At 39.9% G+C, this 14352-nt stretch overlaps 1 protein-coding gene across 9 annotated transcripts in view; it reads right to left on the reverse strand.

Moving 5' to 3' along the window:
* Window positions 1-508: 508 nt before the first annotated feature.
* Window positions 509-14352, reverse strand: part of OSBPL3 (oxysterol binding protein like 3) — a 96342-nt gene continuing 82498 nt past the window's right edge. For all 9 annotated transcript variants that reach the window (XM_065051326.1, XM_065051329.1, XM_065051325.1 and 6 more), the window contains 5 exons: window positions 10778-10922; window positions 9327-9471; window positions 8329-8455; window positions 7637-7759; window positions 509-6101 (listed from right to left, as the gene is read on the reverse strand). In XM_065051326.1, the coding sequence (XP_064907398.1) occupies window positions 6005-6101; window positions 7637-7759; window positions 8329-8455; window positions 9327-9471; window positions 10778-10922 (637 nt within the window). In that variant the 3' untranslated portion in view covers window positions 509-6004. The remainder of the gene's footprint in view (window positions 6102-7636; window positions 7760-8328; window positions 8456-9326; window positions 9472-10777; window positions 10923-14352) is intronic.

Here is a 14352-nt window from a genome sequence, read left to right on the forward strand (position 1 = left end):
CCTGAATCACCATTTCTGAGGGAGAAAACACCACATTGATACAGTTTCCTTCCAGTTATTTATTTTATCCAGTAAATACTATGTTTCTTTGTTTTTAAAAGTTGTTTTACGGAGAGCACACGGTTTATAGTCTCCAGATTCATGCTAAAGCATAACATTTATGCTGCACATCTGCCTACTAAAAACTGCTTGCAAGAATCAGCTTCCAGCTCTAAATGAATTCCATACGCTTACCCCTCACCCTGCCCCAGTGTCTGGTGTAACAGCCACACGACACTGCTGTACCGTGCATACAGGTAACTGGTAAACAACTAGAACATTGCACAACTCCCAGACAGGTTGTAAAGTGATAAATAAAGCTCCTGGCAGATGGAATCTGTTTCATACTCACCATTTTCGCAAGTGTAAAAAGCACAGATTGCTACAGCAACTACACTTATTTCAGCTGTCACTAACAACCTTTGAAGAAAGATGCCTATAACCCCTGGGAAAAAGTCAGGGTGCTCTATGACCTTTTGCAAGTATGATTTATTAACATCCAACTAAATTGGTTACAGAGACAAAGATAATAAATCAAATTGTGCATCAAGGTGCTCCAACATTATTACAAATTTTTGGAGTAAGTGAAGCAGAAAACAGGAATGATCCTGACTACAGAAAGTTTTCTCACAAAATCTGAAAGCCACTGATAATTCTAACACATAAGATACTTTTCTTCATTCTGAAATCACTAATGCCCTATCAAAACAAACAAATCCAGCATTTAGCAGCTTTGCATATGTAATACCTCATATATGTGGTATGTGTTTCCGATACTGGAACTAGTAAAATACTGTTAACATAAATAGGAGACTGCCTGATTCTCAGGGATAGCAGCCATCTGAAAGGTGTGGAGCTGAAGGAGCTCGTCACCTCTTGTGGTCAGCCTCCCAAACATTCTCATAAGCTTTGATAGTTTTGTTTTAGACAATGAAAACACCAAATCCACAATTTATATAAAAAAGGAACAACTTAATATAACTTTTTAACATATGGCAACTATTTATGTGGAAAATTTATCTTATTGCTTTCAAAAGCCGCAGCAAGAACAGTATCTAAGAACTGAGCAGTACAGTAATACATATGGTGATAAGTTACAGCATTTACTAAACTTCAACAGATAAACCACATAATGTGCAGTTTCTTATGCTGCTGGAGTAAGTTGTACCCACCAGTAGCTAAAAAACAGGATGAGTTAGTGAATATTGCAAAATTTATTTATAGTAGACATAATCCATGAATGAAAACACACCTAACGAGAAAAAAAAATCCCTTCCATCTTAACTTCACTCCTCTGAATAGCACCATCTGATTCTAGCCCTTGCAAGATGTATTCAGCTGTGTGGAGAAGCTGGATTTCATCCTTCTCTCTGTTATATATGCGCTGTGGGCAAAGTTTCACACTCCTCTTCAGCCTGCTCCCCCTGTACGAGTTGTACACACACAAACACAGAATTGTATTGACAAAATAACAAATGCTGAAAGTGTCCTGCTCTGCAAAGCTGGTCATCTAGAGAGATGACAGTAGAGATTTCCACAAAAGCAGATGTAAGAACATCAATTAGGAGTGTGCTGAGCAGATGTAGCTGCACATTTCCCTAGCCACCCTTACCAGGCTGTGGTCTGACTCCAGAGTGCAAGTGGAAAAGAAGTCTTGTTCACAGTCAAGGAAAACACACAGAAGTAGGCCACAATGTGTTGGGTTTTTTTTAGTTTTAACTGCAGCTTTTAGGCATGATTTCTCATTTAAAAATTTGTTAGAATGAACTGTTTTCCTGTTCTTCAGAATGTCTGTCTTTAAAGAGAAAATGGGACACTGAATAAAGACTTTCAGATATGAGGGGCCACAGAAAAAAAACAAACAGAACCGTAAACAGCTGAGAGAAAGCAGGCAACATGGGAAGGGGTGCGGTTTTTCATAAGGTTGGGTTTTGGGTGTTGTTTTGTTTTGGGACCAGCACTGGACCTTCATGCAACTCCAAAGTTGTCCCCAGTTGTATGTTCTGGCCCCACAAATTTGTGTTCCTTTCCAGACAGTGATCTGGCGTCAACACTAAACTGCCAAATGATAAGGTGACTATGTCTGCAACCACAACCTCCTTCAGGAGCCAAGTTTTAAAAGAAAGCAGCAATCCTGCTTCCAGTCCTCCAAAGAAAACGTGGTGGTAAAAGAAAATATTTCTAGGATGTTTCCCTCTCAAAATTTTGGCTGTTTTCATTCTTCTTCCATGCATCTAATTTTCCAAGCTTTGTATAAAGAACCTAAGTACTTTGCTGGATCTGTATTTCAAAAAGCATCTACAAGAAGTGGATACGTGCTGGCGAACTAACATATAAAGCAAGTCTCAGAGAACAGAGATTAAGAAAGAGATACAATGGTTAATGGTGCTTTCCAGTTCCGCTCACTCTAAAGGGCTCTTTTCACTGTCAGGAGTAGCCTCCTAAACAAGTTATGTTGTTTCGTAAACCCAAACTTACACTGCATGAAAATCAGAAACTGCAAATCTGGAAGCAGAGCTGTGGGTTTCTGTTTCTATAAACGTAATTTCCCTGGATTTTTTTTTCTTTCTTTGCTGTGCAAGTTGAAAACCGAGCCAGTGTGTTAATACCCAAAGGCCTGAGCTCCTCCATCATCTCAACATAAGTTTATAGTGAGTTTCTGACTTTGTGAATTGGAACACAAAGGAAGGCAGTGCTAGATGAGTGCTTCTCAAAGTGCACTCCAAAATGATATTAAGTAATATTTATAGAGTCATCAAATAAAGAGCTATCATAGCAGGCAATGGTCATCAGGAAATTTTAAGAGTGATCCTTTGAGCTCAACAACTTTGGGATCATCGCTGGGCAAGAAAGGAGCCAGTAAATTGCCTAGTAAGTTCTTTTTACCATTCAGGGTGGAAATGGGGGAAAAAAGTCCCTCCATGTCAGTTATTATAAACAACAGCTGTCTTAAGATATATTGCAGAAAGCTAATGTACATTCTGCACCCATTAACACATGTGAAGTTTTGGAGAAGAAAATTACCAAAATTTCATATTTTACCAAGAATAACTGTATAGGGTATATTAAGGTTTGTGAATTATGAATATATTTGTATGCAGAAATACACAGAAGTAACATCGAGACAATTTTCTTCCACTTCTTAATATACAGCTGATAGAAGTTTAACAACTAAACCAAACTGTTTCGTACAAAAGTAAGCAGGGCCAACCATACCTGCAGCTGGAAACATGAGATCATTCACAACTGGTTACACCAGGTTTGCAGGTGCATATCAGAGATTTACAACAGGAAACTTTGCTTCATGTATTTAAGAAATGCCCTGGATTATTCTCAGGTATTGTTTTTCTCAAGACAATGATAAAATACTGAAGTTTACCTTCTTTACATAGAAATTTTGCTGAAGAAAGTTTTGTATAAGGCACTCTTCTGCCCGATGCTTCTCGTCATTAGTCAAATGTATTTTAGACGTTTTAGATTGTAAAATAGAAGGCAACACTGCCAGTTTGAGTTCTCAAAAATCATGACTCATGCACCCAAAATGAGATTAGTTTCATTAAATATCTGCTGAGTTTAATGCATTACAGTTTTTTTAACTTCGTCTTTTGGTCTCCATCCTTTAAATTTCAGATGCTATCAACTATTAGGTCATATGACAAAGTATGGGGAAAATCCTCTCCATATGTAGAAAATACAAACCCAGCAATCAGATAGACAGTAAACACAGTAGCTGCCAAATATGATGTTAAGCAAGTTTAATGCATCCTCCACAAATTTTCCTCCCTTTCTGGAAAGCTTTCTTTTTCTTTTTAATTATTTCCCCTACCCTCTTTTGTTGTTAAATGAATGTTATTTTTAGTACAAATGATAATTACCAACAACAAAGTTAAGTACAAATATCAACTCATTTCTGTGCCAAGTTTTGCCAGTTAATACAAGAATAAAACACAGGATGGGAACAAGCCATGAAAGATCCTCACTTTCCTTGTAAAGTCAAACAGCTCCCAAAGGTTGAGATTTCCTTTGGAATCAAAGCCCAGATTTTGTCTTCATGTTGACGTGAACCTTGTCTTGTTGTAAGCTGCTGGCGTGGTAGTCAAGTCTTTAAAAGACACATATAAAAGAAAGAATTATGCTAACTTCTTTGGTTATAAATTACGGAAATGATACTGAGTTCCTGGGCAAAGTGAAAAATGGTGAAAACAGCATCTGTCTGCCTCCACAACAATGGGGCTTCAACGTAACAAAAAGCAGAATTCACATACACATCTATTCTGACAGATTTGGTTTAAAATGGAAGCATTCAGAGTATTTCCTTCATGTTACATATAATACATAGATCTGGTTTTAATAGGTTTTGTTTAGAACAACGCAGCACACAGTAAAGTGCAAGCTTTTCTAAGCTACTAGTCCCTCCAGGAGTCTCCCTTACCCATGCCTGTCCAACTGTTCCAGTCATAAGCCAGTTAAACATCCCAACAACATTTGGGTTTATTTTGTGCCATTAAAGTGGCATGTAAGAAAAAAAAAAGGGGGGAGGGGGGGCGTGTGGTGGTGACATATAGATCTGTAACTTGGAAACCATATTGTTGCCAGTGTCACAGACACATGGAACAGACTTGAAGAATCCTAGGTCAGGCTTGAGTTGCAGATAGGTAAGAATGCAAATTATTCTGTTAATGATTATGACATTATGATTTGATGGAAAAAAAAAATACTGCACACCTCTATAATCTTCATTCAAAAGTGCTACATTTGTTTTCTGCTAAATTTCTGACCTATGGTTTAGTAGTTTCACAGATCTAGACATATGTATAAAATTACAGGAAAGAGATGCAATTGATTTAGTGCAAGACACTTGAATATTTATCTGAACATAACAAACCAACAGAGGAAGATCAAAGACTCCATACATTTCTCCATAAGGCAGATGGTCATTTTTTAAATATAAGATCTTAAATATGCTGTTTATTTCTTAAGAGGTAGAAAATATCAAAATACTAAGAAAAAATTTCTAGCTTAAAACAATCAGTTTGCTTACTTTTTAGAAAGTCTTACTGTTGCAATTTTTAGGTTAATAAAGACAAATGAAGCTGTGGAAGCACAGGATTTCGTGCTCTGTATAGGTTTTACTTACTGGGAAAAGAGAGAGCGTCTTCATCTAGTCAGTGCTCAAGCAGTATATACAAAGGATCTCCTCCCTCCTCTTGCCCTGTTGGGGGCTATAAATCTGAAGATTCCCAGCAGAAAATTTTGGCGATTCCTGAATTTCTAGCACTACATTTAGCTGGGTACAATTTATGTATAAGGCAGCAGAACCACTGATGTGAGCTCAGAACTACCTCTTCCATAATGCTAAAAAGAAAGCTAACAGAAACAAAAGCTTATTTAAATCTTTTCTACAGGCAGCAACAGATCATACTCAGATTCCAGCACCAGCTGATAAATCTGTTTTAGCAATTTATACCAGCCCAGAGTCAGCTGAACTACTCGTTGAACTGTGGAAGCCTACTTACAGTTTGAGTTACTAAGGCTTGCACTCTGATTTCTCAGCACAGCTTAGGAGATGCTGATGCTACTGTCTCCAATGCAATTCAGTAAGGCATAAGTTAACTCAGAACTGACATTATTACACATTGGAAAAGTAGTGTAAAAGCTCCTCTTTTCCTTCTCGCTGATAACATTCAGTCCTATTTATTAAATATTTTATAAAAAGAAGTCAGCGTATTTATACATTCAAACAATCACGGCAATAGTCAGAATAAAGAAAAGAATTATCAGATTCTAAATTAAGCACAATTCTGGAGATATGCACACTTGCACACATACACACGCCCCACACGTATATGCGTGTATATATATATATATATATATATATGTTTATATATATAGATACATTTTACATATACTTCTTTTAAATCAGATCTGAGAATACAGCACAGAATATCTTCATGTAGCTCCTCTTTCACCAGAGGACAGGATTGTCCAGTTTGGAAAAACCAGGTTCTTTTCTAAGGTCCATGTAGGTTCCATTGCTCACCCAGGAGTCATCACTGGATTTCCTATAAAAGACAAAACAAATGCCTTAAATGTAAAGCTTATTGTTCACCGTACACGTGCTGTGTAATGCCATGTGGTGCTGTGCACAGGTACCCAATCCAGCCCATGAACCAGGTGCAGTGCAACTCAGTTCACCCTTCAAACAAAGCAATAGATCTTGGAGAGTGGAACTGGTGTGTCTGCATTGGGCCTCAGAGACCCAGCTCTGTAGCCTCAGGTTCAGCTGAGATCAACACGCTTATTCCACTGTCACATGCCAGGGCTTAGCACTTAAAACTACAGTCCAGGTTTATTTCACAGTCTCAAAGGCAGCTTTGAGTGGGAAGTGGAAACTTCTTACCCCTCCAAACATGGCTCACCACAGTTATTACAGAAAGAGAGCCTATAGCTCTCAGTCAAGAGGCAAGATTCATTGCACTTAGTACCATACCCTGAAGGAATCAGTCTGCTTTTAATCTAGTGTGCAACATTTTTGGCACAACATCTAATTACTATTTTAAGTAAATCCAGGCCTGTGATTTGTTGAAGAGAGAAATCACTATTGAAAAGCCAAATGCATAATTCATATCTACTCTGACACTGTGTAACACTTTGCTATATAGTAATTAAATTCTTTATTCTGGTATTTAAATCTACAGCACAAATCTCAGTTTTCAAATCCTCATTGTGAGGACTCAAATTCTCATCCTTATTCACTATTCTCATTGTGAATCTGTAATTAAAAAGTGTTACTTTGCCTCTATCCTGCTGGAAGCAACATTTGCTTCTCCTTAGTAGGTGTGATTGACATGTGATGAGTTAGCTCACCAGCTCATTAAACATGTAGTGATCTGTGCCATTCCCTTTTTGCACCTATTTACACTTATTTCAAATGTTTCTGTGTTCCTCAGAAGTACAGTACCTATCTATCCAGCAAAAAATTAGGATCCCAGATCTGTTAACTGTGATACACAGGCTCATACAACATTCACCTGGCCTCCACCTCTTTCATTGCAGGAGAACAGAGAAGCTGGAGGGCAAAAGGCCAAGTCCTCACCAGCATTCAGTTTTGTTTTTCAACGGCTGAAGTCTCCTGTTAATTGATTTACAACAAGAGGAAATAAAGTGCCCTCTGAATGATAATTCTCTCTCCAAGAAACAGGGGAAATGTTCAAAAACAGCCCTGAAAATGAAAGGCTCCAACTCTGCACACTTCAGCAGAAGTGCAGCAGAGGCAATTAAGCTAAATCCAGCTACTTCACCTTGCTTGAAAGAATCAAAATGCTACATTCACTCAGGCAAATTCAAACATAGGATAAATACCAATCACCATCAAGGCAAGAAAAATCAGAAAGAAATTCAGGGATGCACTAATGAAAAAGCAATATATAATCCTGAGTTTTAACTAAGTCTGGAGTGTTCTACGTTGCCAAAGTACAAAAATCAAGAATATAGAAGAAATCTGGAAAAAACTGGAGCCCACTCTACGGCAGTTTAGAAGCAGATTTATACTAAGAATTTCAATAAAGGATAGCATATGCTAATTATTATATAGTACCTGAAAAATCTAGGCTGATGCTCCAGATTGTTTTCTTCCAGCACCTTCCGTCGTTCTCTCTGTAGCTGCTCGATTCTCTGCTTTTGCATTTCAGCTCCCTCAATATTCCCTTCTTCTAGAAACCTGTAGCACCAGCAGTGGTAAGAGACAAAATTGATCCTCCTGTCCCCCATCTTTCCCAGGTCCTCTAGAGCTCCAGAATTTAATCTTTACAGCAGGCAGTTCACAGTGTTTGAAAGGTAAACAGCTACATCTGTAGACAACTGCACTATCCAAAAGCACTTAAAGAAAAGTAACTGATAACAAGCTCAGAGTCATCGTTATATTATATTCTTTTAGTTGGAAGTTGGCAACAGTAGAAATTCCACTGCAGAAATAAATTTATAGTGTCTCAGTTTTTGGCTGTTCAAACACAGTACGTTCAACATCCAGTACCTGAAGTACTGAAGTTTTAACATCTTTGGAAAGGCAGTTCTAGAAGCATCCATAAGTCAATTTTAGGAAACACTGGTCCATAATGATGAGACCATCTCTTGATAAGTGATTGAAATGTCTGTTTCAGATGCACGTTAATGTAGAAATAGAAACATACTGCAGGTATCTACACAAAATAGCCTGAGCTTAGGGCAAAGTGAGCATACAGAAGATTAAGAACTATTTGAGGAAGACATTCAAGAGTTAATACTTCTTACCTTTGGTCTGGCCTAAAACGTGTATCAGTGGAGGGGAGTAATGACCTAGTTTGCGGGTCCAGCTCATTTAACTCCAGTGCAAATTGCGTAAATCCGTACCACTGTTCATAACCTTTAGGCATTGGATCTACAGAAGAAAAGAGTACATTCAGAATTCCAGTTAAATGTTCTTATCTTTAGAAGGAAAATTCCAAGCTCCCTACAGTCATTTGTTCGTATCTGAACCACAGTCTCAGTTCTGGGGGAATGAGAGGTTTTTAATAGTGTGACAAAAGAGAACATTCCCCTTGATAATTGCACTGCAGCAAAACAGATCTCTGTTCTCTCAGCTGGATCAGAGCACAACTGTGATGAAGGCCATGCTATTATCATAGTGCTTTTTCAAACTACAGCAGACTAAAACTCCCGAGTTTGGGTGAAGTTCAGATATAGCTGTCATTACAGAACTGAGTTTTGTGGGCTGTCCTCCAATGTATAATACATAAAATACTCCACACTTCTCCACACAAAAAGTGGGGGTTTTGGTTTGTTCTTCCTTTTAGTGTCCTCAATATCCACTTCATGCCCAAACTTGAAAATGAGGGAGAATGGAGAAAATGAAAGAAGCCAAGTTCTCCATGAGGTTCAGCTTGGATGTTGGGAAAAGGCCTTCATGGAAATGGTTGTCAGGCACTGGAACAGGCTGCCCAGGGAAGTGGTTGAGTCACCATCCCTGGAGGAGTTTAAAAGGTGTTTAGATTAACTTCTTAGGCACATGGTTTAGTGCTAGAGTTAGGTTATGGCTGGACTCGATATCTTGAGGGTCTCTTCCAAATGAAATGATTCAATGATATTATTTAAATTAAATAATGTATTCTTCTAGTCTAAATTGTAACAACACGAATGTAGTATTTCACATAGAAGTAACAAGAAGTCGGGTCCTAATAAAGAGATGAAAATAATAAGCTTATTCTCAAACAAATTATAAGTTCTGCTCGTTAGCCACTTTGATCACTAACTTGCTCTCCATATGCAGTTTGAAGATGAAGTTGTCCCACAGTATAAGCTTTCATGCCACTTCCCAAAGAGTCGATGCACAACTTTCCCGGCTTTATCCATGACGCTGCCTTCAATCTCATGTGCATTTGGATTCCAATACTTGGCCTAGAATTAGAAGGAACAAGGGAAACAACGTGCATTAGAGATCAAGTGTGACTTTGCTGTGTCAGTAGCACCATGCTGTAGAGTGGTTTTCTGAAATGAAAGTCATTCATTTAACTGCACATTACAATATCACATGCAAACAACTGGTGCCAGTACTGTTAATCAGCTTATTAAAACACTAATGTTAAGAATCATATTTATTTTGTTTGCCTTTTTTAGGGGCAGTACTAGGTGAAGCACAGCTGACCTTGAATGTTGCTCAGTGACAGATAACACTGAGTCCTAAGTTATCTGCATCTTTCCCAAACTTGCAGAAAAGGAAGAAAAAGAACTGATACAGTAATCTCCAGTTCAGACAATTTACAATATCAAAGGTGTAAGATTTGCAGGCTCTTAGTCTTTAAAATTTGAACTCTAAACATCCACTGCAACTCTGTACATACATTACTTTCAAATAAGTATTTGAAGAAAAAAAAAATCATCCTAATTTTTCTTAGAAAGCACAAAGTATTCAGGAAAACAAATCAGAAAAGGAAACCGTCTTTCTGCTGCTGAGCATGCCATGCTGCATAGGTACGCTGAAGTACTTGGCTTGTATCTGTATAGACTGTTTCTACGCAAAGCACGGTGTTTCTCCAGCAATCAGACGATACAGAAAATGCAGGAGAAGGCAAGTCTCCTAGCATGCTTTGCAAAACTATTTCTCAGGTTAGAAATTTTGGCATCATTTTAGGTTTTCATTTATTTTCCTTTTCCAGGAAGAAGTCAACTGTTGCCAAAACCTAATTTTAATTTCAGTCATAAGGGGATTTCCTGAGGAATTCATATTTTGGTGCCTTGTACCAAAGGAAAAGCTATGAGTAACACCACAACCTCTCCCAGAAGCTCCTCCAAGTACCTGCAAAGGGCTAGAACAGAGCATTGGGTGAAGCACCCCACGTAAGCACTGGTTCTACAGTTGCAGAATGAAGGCATGTGGTAAACCACTGTTAGCAGACACCTTGTGTGTACCTCTCTCATAAAACACAGAAGAGGCTTTTCATCATATTTCTTCCCTTCCTTTCCCCATGCTTGTCTGTGTCTCAAGTGGAATCACCTGAGAAAGCTGTTGCTTCTCTTTGTTGTCTGGCTCTGCCTAGTGAGCAGCAGTTCCTTCAGAATTAAGTTTCTCAAAAAATCACAGGTAATTACAGAACTACAGGCAGACAAAGCTTGTCTTACTGAGCTTGTGCTGAGAGCATCCACCCGCTGCTGTGTCTGTTAGAACAGGCACTGTCAGCATTGCTGTGCTCGCTGCTGCAGTTACCTTTATGAAAGTCAGTTTGCAGTGGCAAGTGTCATCGTTAAGATTTTTGATGATGATCTCTCCATAGTGTTCGATCCATCTTTGCCCACTTAAGATGTTATGGATGCAAGATGTCACCTTGTTCCATGCAAAATGGTCTTTAAAACTGTAAGAAAATTACACACAGGGAAAATCTCATACTGTGTTCAAACAAACTCATAAATTTGTGGGAAAAAAATTGCAGAGAACTTGATTAGAAAAACCCCACAAAACAATTTTTTTTCTGGAATGCCTCATCTTCATGTCCCACACCTTCTCAAAAACAAACCCTGTGACAACAATCCTGTCTCCCAGAAAATCCTTTTCACTTCCGCTATAAACTTTGCTCTTGAATTCACTTTTCTCTCAATTTACTTGCCCCTCTTTACCAGTTTTAAGTTTCCAAAAGTAATAATTCTAATATCTTCTACTGGCTGGAATGCCTATTTCACCACTTGTAACACAGTGACAACTGAAAAACACAAGGACATCGGCCACTGGAGTTGTCAGAAGACTCTTTAGTGACTAGAATGAGCTTGGCTCAAGTTCTCAAGACTGAGCCTATGTGCGTGCTTCAAGCAAGAGCAGAAGTTTTCACCAGGTAGTTCAAGACACAGTTGCACGCTGGAAGACAGCAGACAGGGAGAGATGAATACCAATAGGTAATACAACATTTTACCTTTTATTGAAAGAGTAGATGTTCTTATAAAACAGTTTTATAAATCCTCAAGAAAAGGATTTATAAAGGAGTCTTGTGAAGACATCTATTCTACAATTTGTTCTGAATATCAATAGCTACCGTGCTACTGAAAAGGTAAAGGGTAAGCTTACAAAGCACCAGTTTCCCAACAGCAACTGCCTCACACACAGGTCCTGTGAGAATATTAGAATCTTTCCTTACCTCTCCTTTACCACTTGCTTCCACTGGCTGCTTTGTAAGAGCATGCACAAGGACAGTTTTTACGGACTAGCAGATATGCAGCCAATTTACCCTGCAATAACTTGTTTTCTTGCCCCTACTTGCAGGTCACATGCTCTTCTATGCATGCTAAAAATACTGTATTTGCTCCAAGAATAACCTCAATACTAATGATTCATTTTTGCCTATAGCCTCAGTACCTTTTTTGTACCCAATTCTTTATCAGATACACAGGGATACAAACCAGCATGTGGAGAACACATATGAATCAGATTATTTTCCAGGTCATCAGCCAACCAGGGGCCCTAATCCATTAGTTACCTTGTCTCTGAACCCTCACATCCTAAAGCCCTTTCACTCCACTGCTCAGGCCAGCTGCTATGAACACAACATGTTTTATACCTTACCTTTTGGATACTATCTTTCTATATCACAATTTTACCCATGTAAGAAAAAATCATGCTTAGTCGCTTAGTCTGACAAGTGCTAGGTTCTTGGGTCATTTTTCTTTTTTCAGATGGCAGAGTAATTAATTTTGTAGACTCTCTTTGGAAAACAGATTTAATTAGAACGCTGCTTAACCTTTAGACCTCTGGTTCTGCAAACATGATGGATACATGCCAAATTTTAAGAGATTTTAACTGCTGATCTATAATGGGCACTCTGACAAGCTAGCATAGGAACACTGCAGATTTTTATTTTTAAAAAAATATCACAGAATCACAGAATCGACTGGGTTGGAAAAGACCTCAGAGATCATAGAGTCCAACCCTTGGTCCAACTCTAGTCTGTTTACTAGATCATGGCACTAAGTGCCATGTCCAATCTCAGTTTAAAAACCTCCAGGGACGGCGAGTCCACCACCTCCCTGGGCAGCCATTCCAATGCCTGACCACTCTCTCTGTAAAGAATTTCTTTCTAATATCCAGCCTAAATTTCCCCTGGCAGAGTTTAAGCCCATGCCCCCTTGTCCTGTTGCTAACTGCCTGGGAGAAGAGACCAATCCCCACCTGGCTATAACTTCCCTTCAGGTAGTTATAGAGAGTGATGAGGTCACCTCTAAGCCTCCTCTTCTCTAGACTAAACAACCCCATCTCTCTCAGCCTCTCCCCATAGGTCTTATGTTCAAGTCCCTTCACCAGTCGTGTTGCTCTTCTCTGGACCCGCTCCAGCACTTCAATGTCTTTCGTGAACTGAGGGGCCCAGAACTGAACACAATACTCCAGGTGTGGCCTCACCAATGCAGAGTACAGGGGAAGGATCACTTCCCTTGTCCTGCTGACCACGCTGTTTTTGATACAGGACAGGATACCGTTGGCCTTCTTGGCCACCTGGGCACACTGTTGGCTCATGTTGAGCTTCCTGTCAATTAGTACCCCCAGGTCCCTTTCTGTCTGACTGCTCTCCAGCCACTCTGCGCCCAGCCTGTAGCGCTGCAGGGGGTTGTTGTGACCAAAGTGCAGCACCCGGCACTTGGCCTTATTGAACTTCATCCCATTGGAATCAGCCCATTTTTCCAGTCTATCCAGATCCCTCTGCAGAGCCCTCCTGCCTTCCAGCAGGTCAACACTCCCTCCCAACTTGGTGTCATCAGCAAATTTGCTGATGACGGTCTCAATCCCCTCATCTAAATCATCAATAAAGATGTTAAACGGGACTGGACCCAACACTGACCCCTGGGGAACACCACTAGTGACTGGCCGCCAGCTGGATGCAGCCCCATTCACCAGCACTCTCTGGGTCTGGCCCTCCAGCCTGTTCTTAACCCAGCGTAGAGTACACTTGTCCAAGCCATGGGCTACCAGCTTTTGCAAGAGTATATTATGGGAGACAGTGTCAAAGGCCTTGCTGAAGTCCAGATTGACCACATCCTCGGCTTTCCCCTCATCCACCAGGTGAGTCACCTGATCATAAAAGGAGATCAGGTTGGTCAGACAGGACCTGCCCCTCCTAAAGCCATGCTGGCTGGGTCTGATCCCTTGTCCATCCTGAAGGTGCTGTGTGATTCCATTCAGGATGATCTGCTCCATAACCCTGCCAGGCACCGAGGTCAGGCTGACAGGCCTGTAGTTGCCAGGGTCAGCTCTGCAGCCCTTTTTGTGGACTGGGGTAACATTGGCCAATTTCCAATCATATGGGACCTCCCCAGTGAGCCAGGACTGTTGGAAGATGATGGAGAACGGCTTGGCAAGTTCTTCTGCTAGCTCCCTCATCACCCTAGGATGGATCTCATCTGGTCCCATAGACTTGTGAGGATCCAGATGGCTCACTAAATCACCAACTATTTCCTCCTGGAATACAAGAGGCCTATTTGGCTTCCTATCTCTGTCAACCACCTCCAGAGATGAGTTGTCCTGAGGGCCACCTGTCTTACTGGTGAAAACTGAGGCAAAGTAGGTATTGAGCACCTCAGCTTTCTCCTCATCTTTGTTAACTATATTTCCCTCAAAGTCTAACAGAGAATGGAGGTTTTCCTTGCCCCTCCTTTTGTTATTAACATATTTGAAGGACTTTTTATTATCCCTGACAGAATTGGCCAAATTAACTTCAAATTGCACTTTTGTTTCCCTGATTTTTTTTCTGCATAATCTAGCTATTTCCATAAATTCTTCATAAGTAGCCAGCCCTTTTTTCCACA

This window comes from Columba livia, chromosome 2, assembly GCF_036013475.1.
Source record: "Columba livia isolate bColLiv1 breed racing homer chromosome 2, bColLiv1.pat.W.v2, whole genome shotgun sequence".
Taxonomy (NCBI): domain Eukaryota; kingdom Metazoa; phylum Chordata; class Aves; order Columbiformes; family Columbidae; genus Columba; species Columba livia.